Source organism: Microchirus variegatus, assembly GCF_963457635.1.
Source record: "Microchirus variegatus genome assembly, chromosome: 22".
NCBI lineage: Eukaryota > Metazoa > Chordata > Actinopteri > Pleuronectiformes > Soleidae > Microchirus > Microchirus variegatus.
This window is the reverse complement of record NC_139823.1, coordinates 18978786-19000038: the sequence shown is the minus strand read 5'-3', so window position 1 is coordinate 19000038 and position 21253 is coordinate 18978786. Positions and strand designations below refer to the sequence as shown.

Below are 21253 nucleotides of genomic sequence, written 5' to 3'. Positions count from 1 at the left end.
GTTTCAGACGCTAAATCACAGTTATTATCGTTATCAGAATATTAAAAAAAGGGTTTTTAGACGAATAATTTATTCCAATTTGTTCTCGACTTGTTTTCATTTAAACGTCTGGAAGTTACACAATAAACTCAGACTGTAAACAACAATGATATAGAGACAGAAAAACATAACAACAACTACATTTGTTCTTTTAAACATACATTTGTCTATTTTTCTGGCAGAAATGCACTTTTATACACTTGCATATATAAATTATCTCATAATATTGACATGGAAAATGTAATTTATGATATTTGTTCATTACATTTTTGATAAATAGTCTATTTTTCTATCAGAAATGAACTTCCATACTTTAATTTAAGTCAGTAATATATAAAGATATATGAAGAAATGTTATTATAGTATAATATTGACCTTGAAAAGATACATTTAATCTATATTTTTCCATTTTGACGTAAATAATAATGCGTGGACGTCGTCGTAAACGGATCACTGGGTCTAAGATCGTTTTAAAAACTCTGTGACCTGCAGACAAACTGTAACTGACCGTGGTTTGTTATGAGTTAGAGCTGTCAATCATGTGTGTGTGTGTGTGTGTGTGTGTGTGTGTGTGGCACGTCTGATGAGGCTCAGGATGGAGCGTCCGATGCCTCGGGTGAGAACGAGGGGAGAAGAAAAAAAGGAAAAACCTGGAGATGCACGGTGCATATTTTGATAAGTGCAGTGGAACATTCCAGTCATTCTCCACCATAAACTCCTGAGAAGGAGAAGGAGCAGAGGAGGCCACAGGCCACGCCCCCCCCCCCCCCTCCACACAGCTGCTATAGCACCGCCATGTTTTCTCTGTTTAATGCCCACTCAGAGCTGGGTCCACACACACACACTCACACAGGAGAACGATGGAAGCCACTTACCCGTGTTTATGTTTCTGCAGAAAAATGCTGCATCGCCCACATTTCCAGCAAACCTCGAGTCAAATTCTTGACTTAATTTGGTAACAACACAGTTCAACTGTAAACATCCAGGAATAAAAGGAAAGTTCAGGGTTTTTTTTACTCCCACGTGTGACGGCCACCTGCTCTCAAACTCAAAAAATAGATTTGAGCCACTTCACCAAATATGTGACTGATAAAATCTCTGTCATGTTCACGTGTTTATTTCACTGTGAGACAGACTTTAACAACAGGAAACTGAAGTTTGTAAACCACTCACTCTCCCACACCAAAGTCCATAGAGAAAACCAGTGATTTTAGCTCACAGGGACACAGGAGCTGCTGGTCTACTGCTGCCTCGTGTGGTCACTTTGTGTCACTGAAATAAGTGACACAACTTATAAATAAGTGGCCCACCCCCCCTGGGGGTGGGCCAGCAGCTGGCTCCACCCCCTTTTATTCAGAGTCGTACCATCATTTAATTGATCTTATTCTTAATCCCTAAACCAAGTTTCACGACAGACTGTTGTGTAGTTTTCTTATAATCCAGCTAAAAATCAAATGGACCTAAAAATAAACAAAACTAAATAAGATCAAGATCGATGACAGTGATGAAGACGACGACGATGATGATGATGATGATGTCGGATTATGACATGGAAATAATCCATGTTAGTGAAAACTGTGTGTGTGTGTGTGTATGTGTGTGTGTGTGTGTCCTTGTTCAGCACTTGATAATGTGTGTGTAACGTTGACATTATCTCCATTATCTGTGTTTCCCTGTGGCGCATTCCTGCACCTGCTAATGTGAGAGGGAATGTAAACATCACTGCTGCTGCTGCTGCTGCTGCTGTTTCTGCTGCTGCTGCTACTGCTGCTGCTGCTGTTTCTGCACTGTCACTGAAATTTACAGTTTTGTCCTGTAAATGAAATATAATTTAAAATTAGTTTCACTGTATTTTACAATTAAATGACTATTTAGCTTTTATTATTTGTACATTTCAACAATCTATTTAAAAAATATGATTGCACACAGTTAAAGGCACTTTTCTTTAGAAAAACATGTGACATGTCTTTGACTTAAGGTTTCACAAAATCTGTGTTTGAACCTGGACACATGCTGACTATTATGATGGTAAATTTCAAGTCATTCCGAGATACTTTTTTTTTGGAAGAAGAAAGTCAGATCACTGTCAAAGTGCATCAGGGCAAATCGATCATTTCCTCAAATTTCAAAAATTCATCAAAATTATTCCTTAAGAGTTTTGCAAATATTTTCAGCTGATCCTTGTTCAGGGCGATGTCGACTATTATGATGGTAAATTTCAAGTCATTCCGAGATACTTTTCGTTTTTGAGATAAAAGTCAGCTCACTGTCAAAGTGCATCAGGAAAAATGTATAATTTCCTGATTTTCAAAAATTCATTAAAATTATTCCTTAAGAGGTTTGCAAATATTTTCAACTGATCCTTGTTTAGGTCGATGCCGACTATTATGATGGTGAATTTCAAGTCATTCCGAGATACTTTTTTTTTTTTGAGAAGAAAGTCAGCTCACTTTCAAAGTGCATCAGGGCAAATGGATAATTTACTCAATTTCAAAAATTCATATAAATTATTCCTTATGAGTTTTGCAAATATTTTTAACAGATCCTTGTTCAGGGTGATGCCGACTATTATGATGGTGAATTTCGAGTCATTCCGAGATACTTTTTGTTTTTTTGAAGAAAGTCAGCTCACTGTCAAAGTGCATCAGGGCAAATGGATCATTTCCTGAAATTCAAAAATTCATATAAATTATTTCTTATGAGTTTTGCAAATATTTTCAACAGATCCTTGTTCAGGGCGATGCCGACTATTATGATGGTAAATTTCAAGTCATTCCGAGATACTTTTTGTTTCAACTTTTTTTTCAAATATTTTCAACTGATCCTGCTGCTGTTTCTGCTGCTGTTATATTTGCTATCAACATCTAATTGGACTCAGAGATGACCTGACTGAGTTTTTGTGGTCAAAGTGTAAACCACTCACTCTCCCACACCAAAGCCCATAGAGAAAATCAGTGATTTTAACACTGTTCAACAGTTCACAGGAGTTGTTGATCCACTGCTGCCTCCATCACTAACTTACTGTGTCTTATTTTGTCAAATTCGGCTTTTGAAATATTTAATTTACGCTTAACTCAGTGACACAAAGTGACCACACGAGGCAGCAGAGGACCAGCAGCTCCTGTGTCCCTGTGAGCTAAAATCACTGATTTTCTTTGGTGTGGGAGAGTGAGTGGTTTACAAACTTCAGTTTCCTGTTGGAATCTGAAGTACAAAGGTTTTGTTAAGTGGTTAAAATCTAGTTTTTGAGTGCAGGTGTTAGTGCTGCTGCTGCTGCTGCTGCTGCTGCTGCTGCTGCTGCTGCTGCTGCTGCTGCTGCTGCTACTGCTGCTACTGCTTCTGCTGCTGCTGCTGCTGCTGCTTCTTGAAAACACGAGACATTTCTCACCTGAGGTGAAGTCAGTGAGTGATGGAACTTAATGACGCATGAAAATAAGAGTCTTTTAACACGGAAAGCTGTCTTTTTGAAGCGCTTCTTTTTCTTCTTCTTCTTCCTTCAGTTTCTTCTTCTTCTTCTTCTTCTTCTTCCTCGTGTGAGAAATTCACCGTTTCTTCTTGCACATCTTGAATAGTCGTCGTTGATGTGTGTGTGTGTACCTGTGCGTGGCCTTGAAATACCACAGCTCCTCTGGGACTGCATCCACTTTCCCCCTCCGTTTATTTTATTTTTCCCTCGCATCAAAACTCCCGTCGATATTCCCAGCGTTCCATGGGAACTGTGGTGGGCGGCGGGGGCGTGGCCTCACATGGCCTCGCGTGTTGGACGGTGGTCATGATGTGACCGTGGTCACATAAGTACAAACATACGTCCTGACTGACCTACAGTCAGCTGACAGGAAGCTGCAGGTGAAGAGAGGCTGAGGATTTATCGTTTATCATCTGTAGAGCAGAAACGATGAATCGATTATTAATGGATTACTAAATTAATCGGCAACTATTTTGATAATCGATTCTCGCTTTGAAGCTTTTTTCATGATTAAAACCAGATTTCTGATTGTTTTAGCTTCTTAAATGTGAATATTTTCTTTGTTTCTTTGCTCCACATAACAAAGAAATCATTAAAACTGAATCATCTTAGTTTGTGAACAAAACAAAGACGTTTGAGAACATCGTCATTTCAGGTTTTTTAACATTAGCTGACATTTTATGAACCAAACGATTCGTCGATTAATCGATAAAATAATCGACGGATTAATCGATTACAAGAAAAATCGTTAGTTGCGGCTCTGATCATCTGTATATAAAAGACGGCGGGTGTCGTTCATCGCCTGCCAGCAGGGGGCAGCTGCGGTGACTCAGTGCAGATCACCGAGGAGGCGAATTGACTTGTAAACACACACAGTTTCGTCGTTGTTTACACACTGACTTGTTTTTATTGTGTAATCGTCTGCCGTGTGCGTGTGTGTGTGTGTGTGTGTGTGTGTCCCGAGCTCCCGTCTCCAAACCCTGGCCTCGGGGCGACAGCCTCTCCACGCCGTCAGTCACGGCGAGCGTGTGATTGACGGCTCCTCACGATCTCACAGTCCTCAAACAAATTGCATGTGCAGCTCTGTCTCATAACTCAGCAGGAGCCGGTGCTGGTCCCCACGAGGCCCTCACACCGGTGTGTGTGTGTGTGTGTGTGTGTGTGTGTCGCCGGCGGCCCCGCTCATTAACATTCCTGCGTTGTGTGGTGGAGCCGCTGATGCCGAGCGACGACATGATGAAACAGCTCTCGCGTGTCACCTGACATCATGGCCGCAGAGTCACAGCTCTGTAATCTACGCCGCGCTGCTGCTGATTATGGCTCATTCATATTCACAGGTTCTGCCGCGTCTTAATAGTCACGTTTCACGTCTTTGTCGAAGCCCAGAGAGAAAACCAGTGATTTTTAAAAGATTTGAACATCACAGCAGCTCCTGTGTCCCTGTGAGCTAACATCACTGATTTTCTCTATGGGCTTTGGTGTGGCAGAGTGAGCGGTTTTACAGACTTCAGTTTCCTGTGTGAAAACTGTGTCTAACAGTGAAGATAAAGACGTGAACATATTTATTAAGTTATCGTTGACATATTTAATGAATTATTCCTCCTTTAAATTCATCCTCTGTGATTTATAATCAGATTTAACTGTAACTTTAACCAGTCGTATTGATTGATTACTGCAGCTGCTGAGTGTCACTCTGTCTGTGTGTGATCCAGGTTCATTTCAGCTTCAGGGAAAAAACAGTAACGTGTCTCAAAAACAGCAGCAGAAGCAGCAGAAACAGCAGCAACATCAGCAGAAACAGCAGCAGCAGAAACAGCAGCAGCTCCTCATGTTCTTCACCTGTCAGATTAAGAGGCCACAGTTTTCTCTCTCTCAAACCTGTCCATCATCATCATCATCTTTCTCTCTGTGTCGTGGTGATGATGAAGGTTACGTGAGGGTTACATGAAGGTTACAGTGTGGACCTGTTTACAAACACAAACTCTCCTCCCCGAGGGGTCAAAGGTCACGACCCCCACAGGTCAAACACTTGACCCCTGAAGTCCTGCTGAGATTAGCTCGGGTATAATTAGGAACCTTTGAGTGGACACATGGAGTTCTGCTGTTTCTGCTCATGTTTCTGCTGTTTCTGCTGCTGCTGTTTTTGCTGCTGATGATGTTTCTGCTGCTGTTTCTGCTGTTTCTGTTTCTGCTGCTGTTTCTGTTTCTGTTTCTGCTGCTGTTTCTGTTTCTGTTTCTGCTACTGTTTCTGCTTCTGCTTCTGCTGTTTCTGCTGCTGCTGTTTCTGCTGCTGCTGTTTCTGTTTCTGCTGCTGTTTCTGCTGCTGTTTCTACTGTTTCTGCTGCTGTTTCTGCTGCTGTTTCTGTTTCTGCTGCTGTTTCTGCTGCTGTTTCTACTGTTTCTGCTGCTGTTTCTGCTGCTGCTGAGAAGAACATCTCTCTTTTTAGGGATTAAAAACACCGCTCAAGAGATACAAGTTTACACTTTACACTTTAATCCAGGATTGATTTTACATTTTTTAAATGTATGAAATTGATTTAAAAAGAAGAAGAAAAAACTAAACATATAAATAAAAAGAATCAGTAGATTTACTTCACTGAAACAATAGTAAAAATAAATGTTTCAATTATAGATTTTTATGAACCTACTTTAATATTAATATTAAAATATTAAATACAGATTTAGTCATAATCTGCATCATTGATCTTTTGTTTTTATGGCATCAGATTTGATTTTATTCAAACTTTTTTTTTTTTTTTAACAACATGAATTTATGAATGTGTGTAATATATATTTATATATTATATCTATCTATATATCTATATATGTGTAAGATAATATAATATAGTAAATATTCAGTATTTCCCAGTATTTTGTGACTTCTTTCCAGTTCATAAACATAAACGACAACTAAAGCAGTTCTCGAGTAGAATTCCTTCAAATCAGCGACTGTAAATCAGCAGCTGTGATTATTTTGAAAGTTGAGTTTGAGAGTTTAAAGAGCGTTTATTAAATGTGACGTCAGGTGGTTTGTAATCAGCAGAAGAGAAGAAAACCCTGAGTTTATCACAGAGAGGAAACTTCATACGTTTGGTAATAAGAAAATTTATTTCTCAACAATAACAAAAGACAAAGAATATTTGAAAAGCATATTCATATGTTACATGTGGACTGTACAGAGACAAGATGGCGCCCGCTTCACCTTCACCTACAGATGATTCTGGAACAAGCGCGAACACAAAAAAAAAACAGAGGAAAAACTAAGAATATTGAAGGAATCTGATGAAAAAATATGAAATATTTATGTCTAGGTAGAAAATAGAAAAGAGATTAAGCAGATAATGGACTGATATTATACCCTGATAACAGTGTTTAGGCCTCACAACAACAACAACAACAACATCGCTCCACAGCGCCACCTCTGGCCTCTTTGGTTCCATGATTTAGGTATAATACATTTGAACAGAGCTCAATTTTTAACTTCTATAAAAATAATGTCTTTATTTATTTACTCAATGGCAGTTTCTATTCATTTTATTATCATTATTATTATTATTATCATCATTATTACGAGTCCTCAGTGCAAATATTCTAACAAGCGTTTCGCTTTAAAGAATAAGTGAGAGATTGGAGTGGTGAGCAGAGTCGGGTCAGAGAGGACAGGAGGCGGGGCCAGCTCAGGTGTGTGTGTGTGTGTGTGTGTGTGTGTGTGTGTGTGTCATTATAGAGTGAGGAAATAACAGGTCGTCGTTGCTGCTTCTGTTTAACCTGAAAACCTCAAAGTGACTGAAGCTTCAAACTGTGTCTCAAAGTGTGTTTCGGTGCCAAACGGGCGGAGACAGGAAACTCCGCCGGGACGCTTTTATTTAGGCTCCCATGTCCGTCACATGATCACTTAAACGTGTCACGTGTTTGATTCACTGATCTAGAATCACGGACGGCAGAAAAAAATCCAGAACAAGTGACTCAAACGTGTCATTCAGCCACTTTAAAGCTGCAGTAGGCGTTTAAATATAAGCTCCTCCTCCTTCGCTTTGTTTCCTTGCTTTTGTGACGGGAAAATTCGGCCTATTACAAAGCAGCTTGGTGAAGGAGGGCTCCTCCTATTGGCTGTACGACTACCCAGCTGCATGAAAATGTCCCTTCAGTGTAAAAGTCGTGGTTTACGATAGAAAACATGGTTTAAAAAGTGGGCCGAGAACGGAGCCTTGAGGAACGCCACAAAGGAGGAAGCAGTTAAAGAAAACATTATTCTTTTGTAGACTGAAATAAATTATCTTTGAGTCGATGTCGTCGATGTCTCATCAGCGCCCCCTCCTGCCTGGGAGCTGACACTGACTCCGCCCCCTGCTCACCACTCTGACTTTTCAAGTATTGGTGATCGTTTGTCACTCGAGCTTAACTCCAGCTTTGTCTGGTGTTCGGGTTCTTATTCTATACATTGCATAGCTCATGCGGCACTTGTTTCTTTCTTCTTCTTCTTCTTCTTTTTGAAGGGCTGTAGGGCAGTGGTGCGCCACCTAGGGCTCACAAAAGGCATTTCAATCTGCAAGTGCTATCTATCAAAGTGTGCGTCGTCGTCGTCGCTAAACCGAGCAAAATATGGCAACTTTTCACTGTCCTTGACTGTAAAACGTAAGACGCGTGAAATCATTTTTGATTTGAGCAACTTCTTAAAGGAGATCCTTTCTTCTTTTTTAAAAAAACAAAAACAAAAACAAACATCCATACATAATTATTTTTTACAAACGCTATAACGTAGAATCAACCATCATTTAGACAGAGTCACTGGAAGTTTGGTCAGTCAAAGTGAAAACCTGTGGAGGAATGGATTTGATCTGGACGTCTTGGATTCATTCGTCTGGGACTGAACTGGACTGAACTGGACTGATCTGGACTGATCTGGACTGATCTGGAACCTGGTTTGAGTTGTTGGCTGTAAATCTGAAGGCTATTATCTGTGGAGAAGTTTGCTCGATGGTTCCCTCAGATACTCAACAAAGCCACAAACGTTTAAATCATGGAAAAATGATCAAACCATGAGACTTTTCCTAATGAACTGACCCAGAACCCTCATACAGAATTGAATTCTCTGAGACTAAAGAGACGATCAAGTGACCAAACTTAATAAGTGTGTTTGATTTGTGGTCGCTAACGTGATTGTAGCTTAAGGCTGAAGTCAGACTTCAGGATCTTTTATCGTCTGATGGTCACTGTGTCGGATTAGGCGATCACAGAGCGCTGAACCGCGGTGGACGGAAGATGGGCGGAGCTCCGCAACACCACGAAAATCACATCTTCGTCACTACTCAGCTCGCAAGACTTTTTTCTGTGGGGAAGGTCTGGAGGCCTCTGAGGCCTTGATTGTCGTTCACTGACGCGCGAATAAACGCGACACAACGGTCGATCTTTCGGGGCAACGATCGTGCTAAACATGTGACGTCTGACCTTAGCGTCAGAGTTAAGAGTGTGTCTGAAAAACCAAGATGACTGACAGAGAATATTCCAGAATCCGAAGATGTGATTCAGCATCTTCAGGAATTCGTTCAAACATCGCGGAACAGAGTTAGCCTAAGCGCGAACAAGTGCCGTGCGTTGGAGACATCGTCAGTGCTCGTCCTGAAAGAGGCATCGTTAAATCGTGGACTGGTGTAAGGCTTCTTCTTTATACACGTTTATCTACTCTAACTAAAATGGCCGACAGCAGGGACCACGCCGCTGTGGAAAGGCTAGCTGGTAACGGTCGCGTACGTCGACCGTCGGCATTCCTCGCCGACTGATTCCCAAAAGTGGATTTTTTTGGGGGGGATTTTGGAAGTTTGGTGAATCAGAAAGAGTCTTCCAGCAGAGAACATGACAAAAATATATCAACAAACATAAATATATGTACAAGTTTCTGTGCAGGCGTACATGAGTGCGTGTAGATATGTGCGTATGACACACGTTTGTTTGTCTCTCTGTCGTCCATAAATATTCTGTCTCTATGTTCGTCTTTTAGACGCGATATCGCCAAGTTCCTTCGGGTCGCGCTCAAGCGCAGCCGCACTCCTCCACGATCATGTTGGGAACGTCCCGCTTCACGATGTTGTACTCGTTGTCAAAGTAGAGCATGGACATGGTGCTGAGCTTGGTGGGGATGCAGCAGGAGTTCATGGAGCCCGTGCCGATGCCGCGCAGGCGGTACTGGTTCACCACGGCCGTGTGGAAGGACGAGATGGAGCCGGGAACGCCCGCCATGTAGGCCGGACAGTTCCCCTCGCAGTAGTTCCCGTAGTAGCCCGACGGCGCGATGATCCAGTCGTTCCAGGCGATGAGGCTGAAGTCAATGTAGAACTGCTGACGGCAGCACAGGTTGCTGCTGCCGTCGCACTCCAGGCCCCTCTTGCGGATGCGGTGCTTGTTGTCGGCCTGCCTCGCCTGCACCACCAGGAAGGGCCGGTGCGACTCGTCGTTGCGGTTGAGCAGGACCGGCACCACGTTCTCGGCCTCGCAGCCCTCGCAGCGCACGTCCAGGTTCTGCCGCCGGTCGCCCTTCTCAAACACCAGCCGCACGGCGTCCGTCAGCGCGAAGGTGTGCCAGCTGCTGCGCTTCAGCTCCACCCGCTTCTCCACCAGGTTCCACTTGCTGCCCAGGCCGGGCTCCTGGTAGTAGACCTTCACCGTCACCTTACGCCGCGGCCGCGCCTCCGCCGCGGAGGGGAGGAGCTTGAAGTAGAGCCAGAGCGTGGCCTGAGACACGTGGAGGTTCTGGTTCCCCTCACTGGAGATGAGGAAGAACAGGCTGGACTTGGAGGTCACCATGTCGTCTGAGGAAAGACACACAACAACACAAGCGTTCATCAACAACATCACGACAACCTTACTGAGGGTTAACAGAGCGCGAAGATTCAGAGGCTGAGCACTGAGATCTTCAGGAGTCTGAACTGATGAGACAAAGACTGTGAGAGAGTGAAGACTTCTGTGAATCTGCAGGGCTTTTATTTTGTCAACAGCAGCTCAGCTCAACTGAAGACTAAAGACTAAAGGTGGGCGTGGCTCTTCAGCCGACACAGGAAGTCTCTTATGAAACGTCTCTGAGGACACTTCACTTCCTCGTTTGAAGCTTTACACGAGAGGTTCTAATCAATCAATCGATCGATGGATCAATGACAGCGTGGACATGGACGAGCTGATCGACGGCTGCCAGGAGGAGAAGATCATCATGGAGCTCATGATCAGGACTGAACCTCCTGAACTCTGAGTCAAGTCAAGTGAGAGGAACAGAGATTGACAGTTTGAAGAAAAAAAAAGATTTAACAGCTAAGAAGAAGAAGAACGAGCCTCCACACGCACCAACCACTCATCTGCCCGTCAGGACTCTGCTCCACCACACCTCCACACCTCCTCCACCACTGCAGCAGCAGGTGAACGTCTTCTGCTGCTGGGTGGTTCACGTCCGTCACCACCTCCTCCATCAAACACCTCACTCACTCACTCACTCACTCACTGAGATCAAAGGCAGCCGGAGGTTCAATTCCCTCTGAGCACGAAGGTTACGTGACCTATTTTTATTTATGACATAGTGATGATGATGATGATGATGATTCCTCAAACCAAAATTAATAGTAATAAATTAAATTAAATTAAATTAAATTAAATTAACTAAAAAAAACTTTTATATTATTATGTATTTAATATTATTGAGACTAAATATAGATTTTCCTTTTTGTTTGTTTCATTTAATCTTTGACACATTTTCTCTCACAGTCCAAACTTTTCGTTAACGTTTTAACAAACAACACGTGAACAAAAAAACATGTTGTTTTTCTACGTCTTAACCATAAACTGTGTTGTTTGTACAGTACAGAGTGTGTGTCCTTACATCACACACACACACACACACACACACACACACACACACACACACACACACACACACACAGTGAATTATAATGTGGTGCCACAGGCTGCAGAGTTCAGGTCGTCAATCTGCATTCAGGCTGCAGCACGGCCGACACAAAAGCTGTGACCTTATACTGAGGGGACGGACACACACACACACACACACACGCGCACGCACTCACACACACACATATGCATGCACGCACACACACACACACACACAGTCCTGGCTGTTTTTGAGAAACATCACAGTTTCACTGGTGTCTCTCGTCCTAAAACATCACAGTGATATAAAAACACTTATATTTATCCTGAGTGTCATTCACACCTTTAACACATGTAGTTTACAGAGCTGCTGGAGGTCAAAGGTCAAATCACCAGTTAGGACAAAAAAACTTTCAAAAACACGTTCATGATTTAAGAAAATATACTTGTTTTCAAAGAAGTTACGCAAATGATGCAGTTTTTAGGTCACACAGATATGTTACAGTTAGTTTACAAAAATACTACAGAATGTTTGTATTTTGCTAAACAAATTTAAATTTTACAAAAACTTAACTTTACAAAATATGCTCCAGAATGTTGTGATTTTACATGATCAAAAGTGCTACAACATGTTTTGTATTGAAGAGAAAAGCTTCCTAACGTGATCACATGATGTAACTAAACTTAGTTAAAACATGTCACTAAAGACACATATTCTCTAAAGTAAATCACTAGGACTGTGTGTTGGTGGGAGTTCCACAGCATTTGAATTATTAACAATTATCCTGATGATTCATGTCCATTCATTTATTGTGAGAAAACACACACACACACACACACACACACACACACACACACAAACACACACAAACACACACAGTGGGTGTTCGGGTGAAGCAGGTGGCGTGGTTGATCATTTTCAGCCCTCTCTCCTCTGTGTGTGTGTGTGTGTGTGTGTGTGTGTGTGTGTGTGTGTGTGTGTGTGTGTGTGTGTGTGTGTGTGTGTGTGTGTGTGTGTGTGTGTGTGTGTGTGAGTAAATTGTTGGTGTGTGTGTGTTGTCTCGGTGCCACGTCCTCGACTGGCAGCCGCTCAGCGCCGTAAACTGGGCCAACTGGCAAAGGTGTTTGCTCCTCAACACACAGAGAAACATCACTAACTCAAAGGGTCACAGCGGGAGAGCACAGCCTCAGCCGACAACGACAACACTGACAACACTGACAACACAACACTGACAACACTGACAACACAACACTGACAACACCAACAACACCAACAACACCAACAACACCAACAACACAACACTGACAAAACCGACAACACCAACAACACAACACTGACAACACAACACTGACAACACCAACAACACAACACCGACAACACAACACTGACAACACCAACAACACAACAGCGACAACACAACACTGACAACACCAACAACACAACACTGGCAACACCAACAACACAACACTGACAAAACAACACCGACAACACAACACTGACAACACTGACAACACCAGCAACACCAACAACACAACACTGACAACACCAACAACACAACACTGACAACACCAACAACACAACACTGACAACACCGACAACACAACACCAACAACACAACACTGACAACACCAGCAACACCAACAACACAACACTGACAACACCAACAACACAACACTGACAACACCAACAACACAACACCAATAACACCGACAACACAACACTGATAACACAACACTGAACGACAACAACAACAACAACACAACACTGACAACACCAACACTGACAACACCAACAACACAACACCAACAACACTGACAACAACACAACACTCACAACACCGACAACACTGACACCAATAACACAACACCGACAACTCCAACGTCTTTGTAACGTTGCTAACATGTTGTTTTGTAACACTGCAACATTGTGTAGCTTTTTGTAACATTTGTAACATGTTTTTATGACATTAAACAGTAAATAAGTAAATAAGTAAACATCAGTGCAGCTGATGAAGGTTATTTTTCATCTGATAAAAACATCAAAGTTGAGTTAAAACTTACAACAAACTTTATCTAAACTATTTGCATTTGTTGGACGGTTTCTCACTAAACTTTAGTAAACTTTGATCTATTTTATTATCATTTTAGATTTTGGATTATAATAATTAGCTTTGGCCAAATCTCTGAAAACTAAAGAATAAAAAAGAAGCATAAAAAATAAACGTATTTACATTTGTAAAGAGAGAAAGAAAAGAACCTCACAACACACACACGCTCGGTGCTCTTATTTTGGCGGGTTATAATACCCAACATCTGTTCAACATCAGCATGGTCACACACATACACACACACACACACACAGACCTGTGTGTTAACACAGATTAAAGGGACAGTTCCTGTTTTTATGATTTCTCACTTTAACTTAAAAAACAAAAATGTTCCTCCAAAGAAAAAAATCACTGAATTTAAAAAAATAAAAAAAAACAAAAATGATATAATCTGAAGTGTTGAAGGAGAAGAAGCAGATAATCTGAGCCAGGCTCTGAATTTAAAGGGATATTTGTGTTCTTTTTGTATTTTCTTTATGTTGAAGTATCCGTGCAGAGACATGTGACAATTTACTTTATGATCTGTTTTGAATCTCAAACACGTTTTCAGACATTTTTTTTCTTCTCAACATATGAAAACAATCATTTATACTCAGGGTTTACTTTTACTGTGAAAGGAGAGTTTGACTGTAAATCTGAGTAAATGACCAGAAACATGTTGAATGTTGACTCTTTAAAGGGCGCTGGCATCTGAAAATATTTAAAATCCAGCAAACAGAAAGAATATAGAGAGTACATATATATATATATATATATATGTACTTCTACTTGGAAACCCTGAACTAAGCCTTAAAGGCGGCTCCTGGGTCAGATTGTGTCTCGTGCTCTGTTTCATCTGATTTTAATCTGACAAAAACAGAATCTATGACGAGTTGATTGAGTTTGTAGTTTTGTAATAAGTTTAGTCAAAGTTAAATCATGTGATCTTCATCATCATCATCTTCATCATAATCTTCGTCTTCCTCACCTTTCTCGGCGAAGCTGATGATCTCGGAGCTCTCCTCCAGGACCTCGTTGCTCATGGCGTGTCCGTCCAGGTTGGGGATCTCCACTCTTCCGTCCTCGCGCAGCTTGCCCGCGTGCAGCTTGCGCAGCGCCGTCACCATGGCCGCCTTCGGCACCGGGTGCGTGATGTTGGGTCTGTCCCGCATCTGCAGCCGGCTCAGGATGTGCCGCTTCACCGCCTCCACGAAGTCCACGTTCATGCGCGCCGACTCCGCGTCCACGGGCTGCGACGCGCCGCAGGACGCGCAGGTTTCCCGCGGCGCCGCGTGCGCCGCCTCCTCCTGCTCCTCCGCCGCCTCGGTGGCGGCGGGCGCGGCGGTGCAGCGGATGGAGAGGACGCAGGTGAGGAGGAAGAGGAGGAGGAGGAGGAGTGAGAGCCGGAGCAGACAGCTCCTCATTTTCTTTTCCCTCTGCTGTGTGAGTCAAAGTCGGGACAGGTAGAATAAACCCGCGCGCGCGCGATGCTGACGCACGTGACGCTGCTGCGCTTTGGGTTTTTTTCCGCTCAGTGATGAAGATGATGTTCGATCACATGTTTGAGAGGAAGACTCTGCTGCAAAAGTCTCAACATCAAAAGTCCCGCACTTTGGAAACAAGTTTTACGCACTCACAGCGCGTGCCATGAGTTCACCAATCAGTTCAAAGTTATAATCCACATCATCTTCATCATCTTCAACACCAGAACCCGAACCCTGCTGGAACCTTCTCCACACATCACCATCATCACCATCACCATCATCATCATCCTCAGTCCACACAGCGCTGGTCCTCACTCCCACTGAGCCGCAGTGGAAGGCGATGAAGATGAGGATGAGGAGGAAGAGGAGGAGAGGGAGCTGCGCCAGAGAGGAGCGTCTCCATGCTGCCGTCTGACGCTCTGCAGCCGCGACACACACACACTCAACTTTTATATACAGGGGTGACGGTCAGGGGGGGCGGGGCTAATGAGGAGGAGGAGGAGGCGGGGCGCTGTTAATAACCCTGCTATTATAACCAGACATTATACACAGGCGGACAAAGAGGCCTTTATTTTGAAATAATGCACATCATTAGACACGTATCATAGAAAGAAAGAAAGAAAGAAACTGAAGTTTCTCTCCCACACCAAGGTCCATAGAGAAAACCAGTGATTTTAGCTCACAGGGACACAGGAGCTGCTGGTCCTCTGCTGCCCCGTGTGGTCACTTTGTGTCACCGGGTTAAGTCTAAATGAAATATTTTAAATGCTGAATTCACTGAAATAAGACATTGTAAGTTAGTGATGGAGGCAGCAGTGGATCAACAACTTCCTGTGAACTCCTGTGTGCTGTGATGTTAAAATCACTGGTTTTCTCTATGGGCTTTGGTGTGGGAGAGTGAGTGGTTTACAAACTTCAGTTTCCTGTTGTTAAAGTCTGTCTAACAGTGAAATAAAGACGTGAAGATGTTCTTAAAAGTACCTGAACATGTGGACACACACTCATCCCTCCATGTTTGTTATATAAATATAATTGTTGTTAAATATTAATGTCCTCACACGTCCAATCAGCTGCAGCCTCTGTAGTCAAATGTGACTCGTGAGCGTCTGCAACTATGACATTTGTTAGTAAAAACTCCAGAAACAAATCAGCTCCACTGCAGACAGGCGCAGCTGCAGTGACCTTTGACCTGTCAGCTGCTCATTATCATGAAGCAAACACAACAGGAAGTGTACAAACAGGTGAGTGTGTGGTCACTTAAATGACCATCATCTGTCACCGAGCTCCTCTGCGAACAGCATTGGACAAAGTGATGAAACAGCGCCATCTTTTGGCCAAATATGGGTATTACAAAAGTATCTGAAAATATCAGAATTCATCTTTTCTTTTACTCCCTGTGCTTATTGTGACATGAATGAAGTCATGTGACATGAATGTCAACAAATCAATGTATTATTAGCAAAAATAATCAAGGTTTTATTATATATTCATTCTTAAAATCTATTTTATATGCAAGTAAAACGTGTACATTATTAACTATAATAATTTAAAATGTGTAAATAAATCAGTCTGATATGAGTAAATTAGTTATATATATATATATATACACACACATATATATAAACTATAAACTAGATATTAAATGCGTTTTTTATTATTAATAAAGCAGAAATGTTTTTGTAATTAATGTATTTGTATTTAAGAACTTTTATTTTGAAAATAGTTTTGCTGTTAGTTTTATGCAAATACATTTAAATGATTAAATTACAAATACATTATTATTATAATACACGGTACAAATGAGGAATTCCGTGACGTCACATCCTGTTAACAGTCTCGGCCTCGCGCTGAGAGGAGGTAAAACGTGACGATGTATCACTCGCGCGTGTTTTCCGGTGACCTCGGCGTGTGTTTCTGTGAGCGGTGACTCCGCGCTCCTGTTTTCAGCCGCAGAGTGAGCGCTCGCCTCGTCCGTGGACGATCTCTGTGTGGTCCGGTGGTGAGGTGGGGCAGCAGCAGCAGCGTTTCTCTTCAAACTTGTGGAACTTTTTCTTTTCTTCTTCAGCGCCGTTTAATGGCGGATTGTTCCGCGGCTGCCGCACACACACGTTAGCGGGTGAGTCAGCGCTTTGTCCGCCGCGCACTTTAGCGCGTCCGCGTTTGTCGTAGCGTGTACGCGCGGACGGTGTTTTAATGTCGGGGCGGCGGTGGTGGTGGTGAGGGGGAGAAAAGGCGTTTATCTGCCGCTGCTTCACTGGCGAGTTCTCGGCACACGGTGAGTGACGGCGTCAGCAGCCAATCAGAGCGAGGCCCGGGATCTGCGCTCCACCAATCAGGGGGGCGGGGTTTGAGCTGGAGGCGGGAACAGAGGAGTCTGTGGAGTGTCCTGTGGTTTGGAGCAGACAGCTGTGATCACACACACACACACACACACACACACTTCTGTTTTATTAAAAAAACATAATAGTTGTGCTGTGACGTCATCAGTGAGTCTGTGACGTGTGAGTGTAAGAGTTAAAGTGTCAGTCGCGCTCTGTTGTTTGTGTCCTTTACTAGAGGACAGAGGGCAGCAGAGGTCACTGTGTTTACAGCTGCAGCGATAGATCGATTAATCAGTGATTCTCTAATCACTGTGATCATCAGAGTGATTTATTTAAACTGTCCTGGGATCTTAAATGTGAATTTGTTGTGGTTTCTCTGTCATTATGCGACATTTCATGTAATGATGGTGAAAAACAGTTGTTTACAGTGTTAACACAGTTTGTTTACTCTGTAAACACCAGGTGTTTTTCCCCCATCATTGATTTAATCTGTCGATCGTTGTCTTCGTCGATCGATCGATCAGGTGAACGATTGTGTGACTCAAACAAGCCAAAGATTTTCTGCTAAACTGAACTTTATTTACATTTAAAAGTTGAAAATCTGACGTCGAATAATTCACTAATAATAATCACAATAGATGTGATGATCATGTGTCAGTCAATCAATAATGTTTGTTTACTGATCAATAAATAGATAGTTTTGTTGATATAAATGTACAGATGCTACAGTTACTGTGTTTATGACGTTCATGAGATTATGAATTCATCTTCAGGTTCCTCCTGGTCCTTCTGAACCCTTCCTGGTTCCTCCTGGTTCCTCTTGCTCCAGGTTCCTCCTGGTTCCTCCTGGTTCTGGTCTCTAGTGGTGGGTCTGAGCTGTTGCGCTGACGCAGACCAGAATCATGGCGTCCGGTAAGAACAAGAACCAGACGTCTCTGGTCCTTCATAAGGTGATCATGGTGGGCAGCGGCGGCGTGGGAAAGTCCGCCCTCACGCTGCAGTTCATGTACGACGAGGTGAGACTTTAGGGACCCGCCCCCTTTTCGCGGTTCTTCTTCTTCTTCTTCTTCCTGTTTCCTGTCAATGACCTGCTTTTCTTCTCCGCCCGCAGTTCGTGGAGGACTACGAGCCGACCAAGGCCGACAGCTACAGGAAGAAGGTGGTGCTGGACGGCGAGGACGTCCAGATCGACATCCTGGACACGGCGGGACAGGAGGACTACGCCGCCATCAGGGACAACTACTTCCGCAGCGGTGAAGGTTTCCTGCTGGTCTTCTCCATCACGGAGCACGAGTCTTTCACCGCCACGTCTGAGTTCAGGTCGGTCAACGCGACGCTTTTATTATCATGACATGTTCTGTTTGGAGTGAACCACTGTGACGTCCGTTGTGGGGGGTTTTGACGATGTTCTCTCAGGGAGCAGATCCTGCGGGTGAAGGAGGAGGAGGCCATCCCTCTGCTGGTCGTGGGGAACAAGTCGGATCTGGAGGAGCGGCGGCAGGTGTCCACGGACGAGGCCACGGGGAAGGCGGGCGAGTGGGGCGTCCAGTACGTGGAGACGTCCGCTAAGACCAGAGCTAACGTCGACAAGGTAGGACACGTCACGTCACCACCTTCGAAGGAAGGATCCTCCAGACTTTATCGTGTTTGTCAGAACGTTATACGTCGTCTCCTTCTGCTTCCGGGTCAAAGACCGGGGAGGACATTTTAGTCCAGACTAAGACTAGCTCGATTTTAGTCAGACTAACATGTTTATCTTATGTGACCTTAAGAAAACCAAATTATTGTCGTAGTCCAACTAAAAATCGGGCGTTTAACACGTATGTTTGTGCACTTAAAGCTGCAGTAAGTTCACTTCCTGCATCACTAGCTTGTTTTCAAAGAACTCAGGGTCAGTTACACCTCAGTTCTTTGTAGAAACTCTTAGTTAAAGTTGACGTAATGAGATTTGAGTCAATGGTCAAACTCAGCAGATTTGTAAATAAACGTAAATAACACACATATAAACATATGTATATATATGTGTGTGTGTATCTGTAATATTTGTGAGTGGTGTGAAGGTGGAGCAGTAGTCGTGGTTTCGTGTCTCTGTGCAGGTTCTTACTCAAACATCATCATCATGTTCAAACACGCCGCCGTCTCCTCCCCCCTCGCCCGCCTGAGGCTGACTCCGCCCCCCTCATTTACCTGTCTCCTCCTCCTCCTCCTCCTCCTCCTCCTCCTCCTCTCTCAGGTGTTCTTCGACCTCATGAGGGAGGTTCGCAAGAAGAAAATGGCCGAGAGCAAAGACAAGAACGGACCCAGCGGCAAGAAGAAGAAGAAGCGCTGCTGCATCCTGTGACCTGGAGGTGACGCTGTTGTGCCAACAATAATATGAATAATAATAATAACATCTAGAATAATGAAAGCAGCAGACGGCAGCTTTAAATCATCAAACAAATCTGTTTTAATCTATGAAATCCAAATAAAAGGCAGAAGGTGACTGCGTGTAATGACGGTCACATGATGGTCACATGACAGGATTCTCACTTCTGCTGTTGTGTTGCTGCTGCTTCCTCTTTATGACACACACAGATCATCATTTACTTCACTTTACTGTCACAAACGTGCAAAAACCACAACGTGTTCACGTTTAACGAGCTGAAATCACGTCACAATACTTCTAGAGTAACAACAGGAAACTGACGTTTGTAAACCACTCACTCTCCCACACCAAAGCCCACAGAGAAAATTAGTGATTTTAGCTCACAGGGACACAGGAGCTGCTGTGTCTACTGCTGCCTCGTGTGGTCACTTTGTGTCACCTAGGTGTGTCTGAACATAGGATTATGAAAGCCAAATTAAAAAAATAAGACATTATAAGTTAGTGATGGATCAACAACTCCTGTGAACTCCTAAAATCTTTTAAAATCACTGGTTTTCTCTATGGACTTTGGTGTGGGAGAGTGACAACTGTGTTTGTGATAAAGAAGGAGGATTTTTTCAGACACTAAAACACTTGATTCCCCGCTGATGAGGAAGGCGTCGCATTCATTCACGTTCATTGACGTCAGTGCAGACGTCGCTGAACTTCCTGTTAATCCAAAGAGGAACACAATGAAAACGGTGACATTAACGGTCAGTTCACGTCACAGCTGTGGTTTTGTTTCTCTTTGTCTTTTTCTCATTTTCAAATGACGATCAGAGACGCAGCAGCGTCCACATTCTTACGGCCACTTCCTCCGTGCAGCAGCAGCAGCAACAACAACACAAACAACAACAGATACTTTGTGAACGGTGCCAGAGTGAAGCATCCTGTGCCTTAGAACGTCTTCGTTTGCCAACCTTTGACCTCTGCTGTGTTTCAGAAGCCAAAAATGTAGTTTAAGCCAACATTATTTTTGTTTGTTTGTTTCTCTTGTTGTTGTTTTCTCACATTCCTGCTATGTAACGACACTTCAAACACTCCTTTGTATCAAACTTTATTGTTCACCTGCTTCACAGACACACGTGTAATTTATAATCTGAAGATTTTCAAAGGGATCTGCTATTGAACACTGTGTGTGTGTGTGTGTGTGCGCGCATGAGTGTGTGTGTGTGTGTGAGAGAGAGACAACCTTGTATCCATTTGATAATAAAAGATATCGATCACTCTTTTATTTTATTATTTTTTCCCAGAGCCGATTGGTTATTATAACAGATTGATCATTATCCATAGGAAAGAAAACCAATAATTTAACCCAAAAAATCATTAAATCTTCTTTTTGGATGACTTCTGTTTCACTAAGTAAACCAAATAAATAAAAATTAATAATTTAATTGAGTTAGAACAGAAGTTAATCAGATTTTTGATTTTCTAGCATTGAATTATTCACATTAAAATCATGTTTTTGCTTTTATTTCCCTCTGTATTCAACTCTTCAAATGTTCAGGGTCTTAATTTTGCACTTTTATTTAGCGTTTTTAAGTCGACCGATTACATAATAAATGTGTAAATAGACACTAGAAATT

At 42.9% G+C, this 21253-nt stretch overlaps 2 protein-coding genes across 2 annotated transcripts; one reads left to right on the top strand and one right to left on the bottom strand.

Moving 5' to 3' along the window:
• Nucleotides 1-9535: 9535 nt before the first annotated feature.
• On the bottom strand, nucleotides 9536-14882 carry LOC310943213 (inhibin beta B chain; the record flags this gene model as incomplete). The annotated part of the gene is made up of 2 exons (XM_083908739.1): nucleotides 9536-10311; nucleotides 14447-14882. 2 exons carry the CDS (start codon nucleotides 14880-14882, stop codon nucleotides 9536-9538), a joined length of 1212 nt encoding a protein of 403 aa, XP_083764865.1.
• Nucleotides 14883-16920: 2038 nt separating this feature from the next.
• Nucleotides 16921-20876, top strand: LOC310943045 (ras-related protein ralB-B-like). Its single transcript, XM_083908541.1, has 5 exons — nucleotides 16921-17058; nucleotides 18037-18279; nucleotides 18375-18583; nucleotides 18680-18854; nucleotides 19497-20876. Exons 2-5 carry the CDS (start codon nucleotides 18166-18168, stop codon nucleotides 19602-19604), a joined length of 606 nt encoding a protein of 201 aa, XP_083764667.1. The 5' UTR covers nucleotides 16921-17058; nucleotides 18037-18165; the 3' UTR covers nucleotides 19605-20876.
• Nucleotides 20877-21253: the final 377 nt, after the last annotated feature.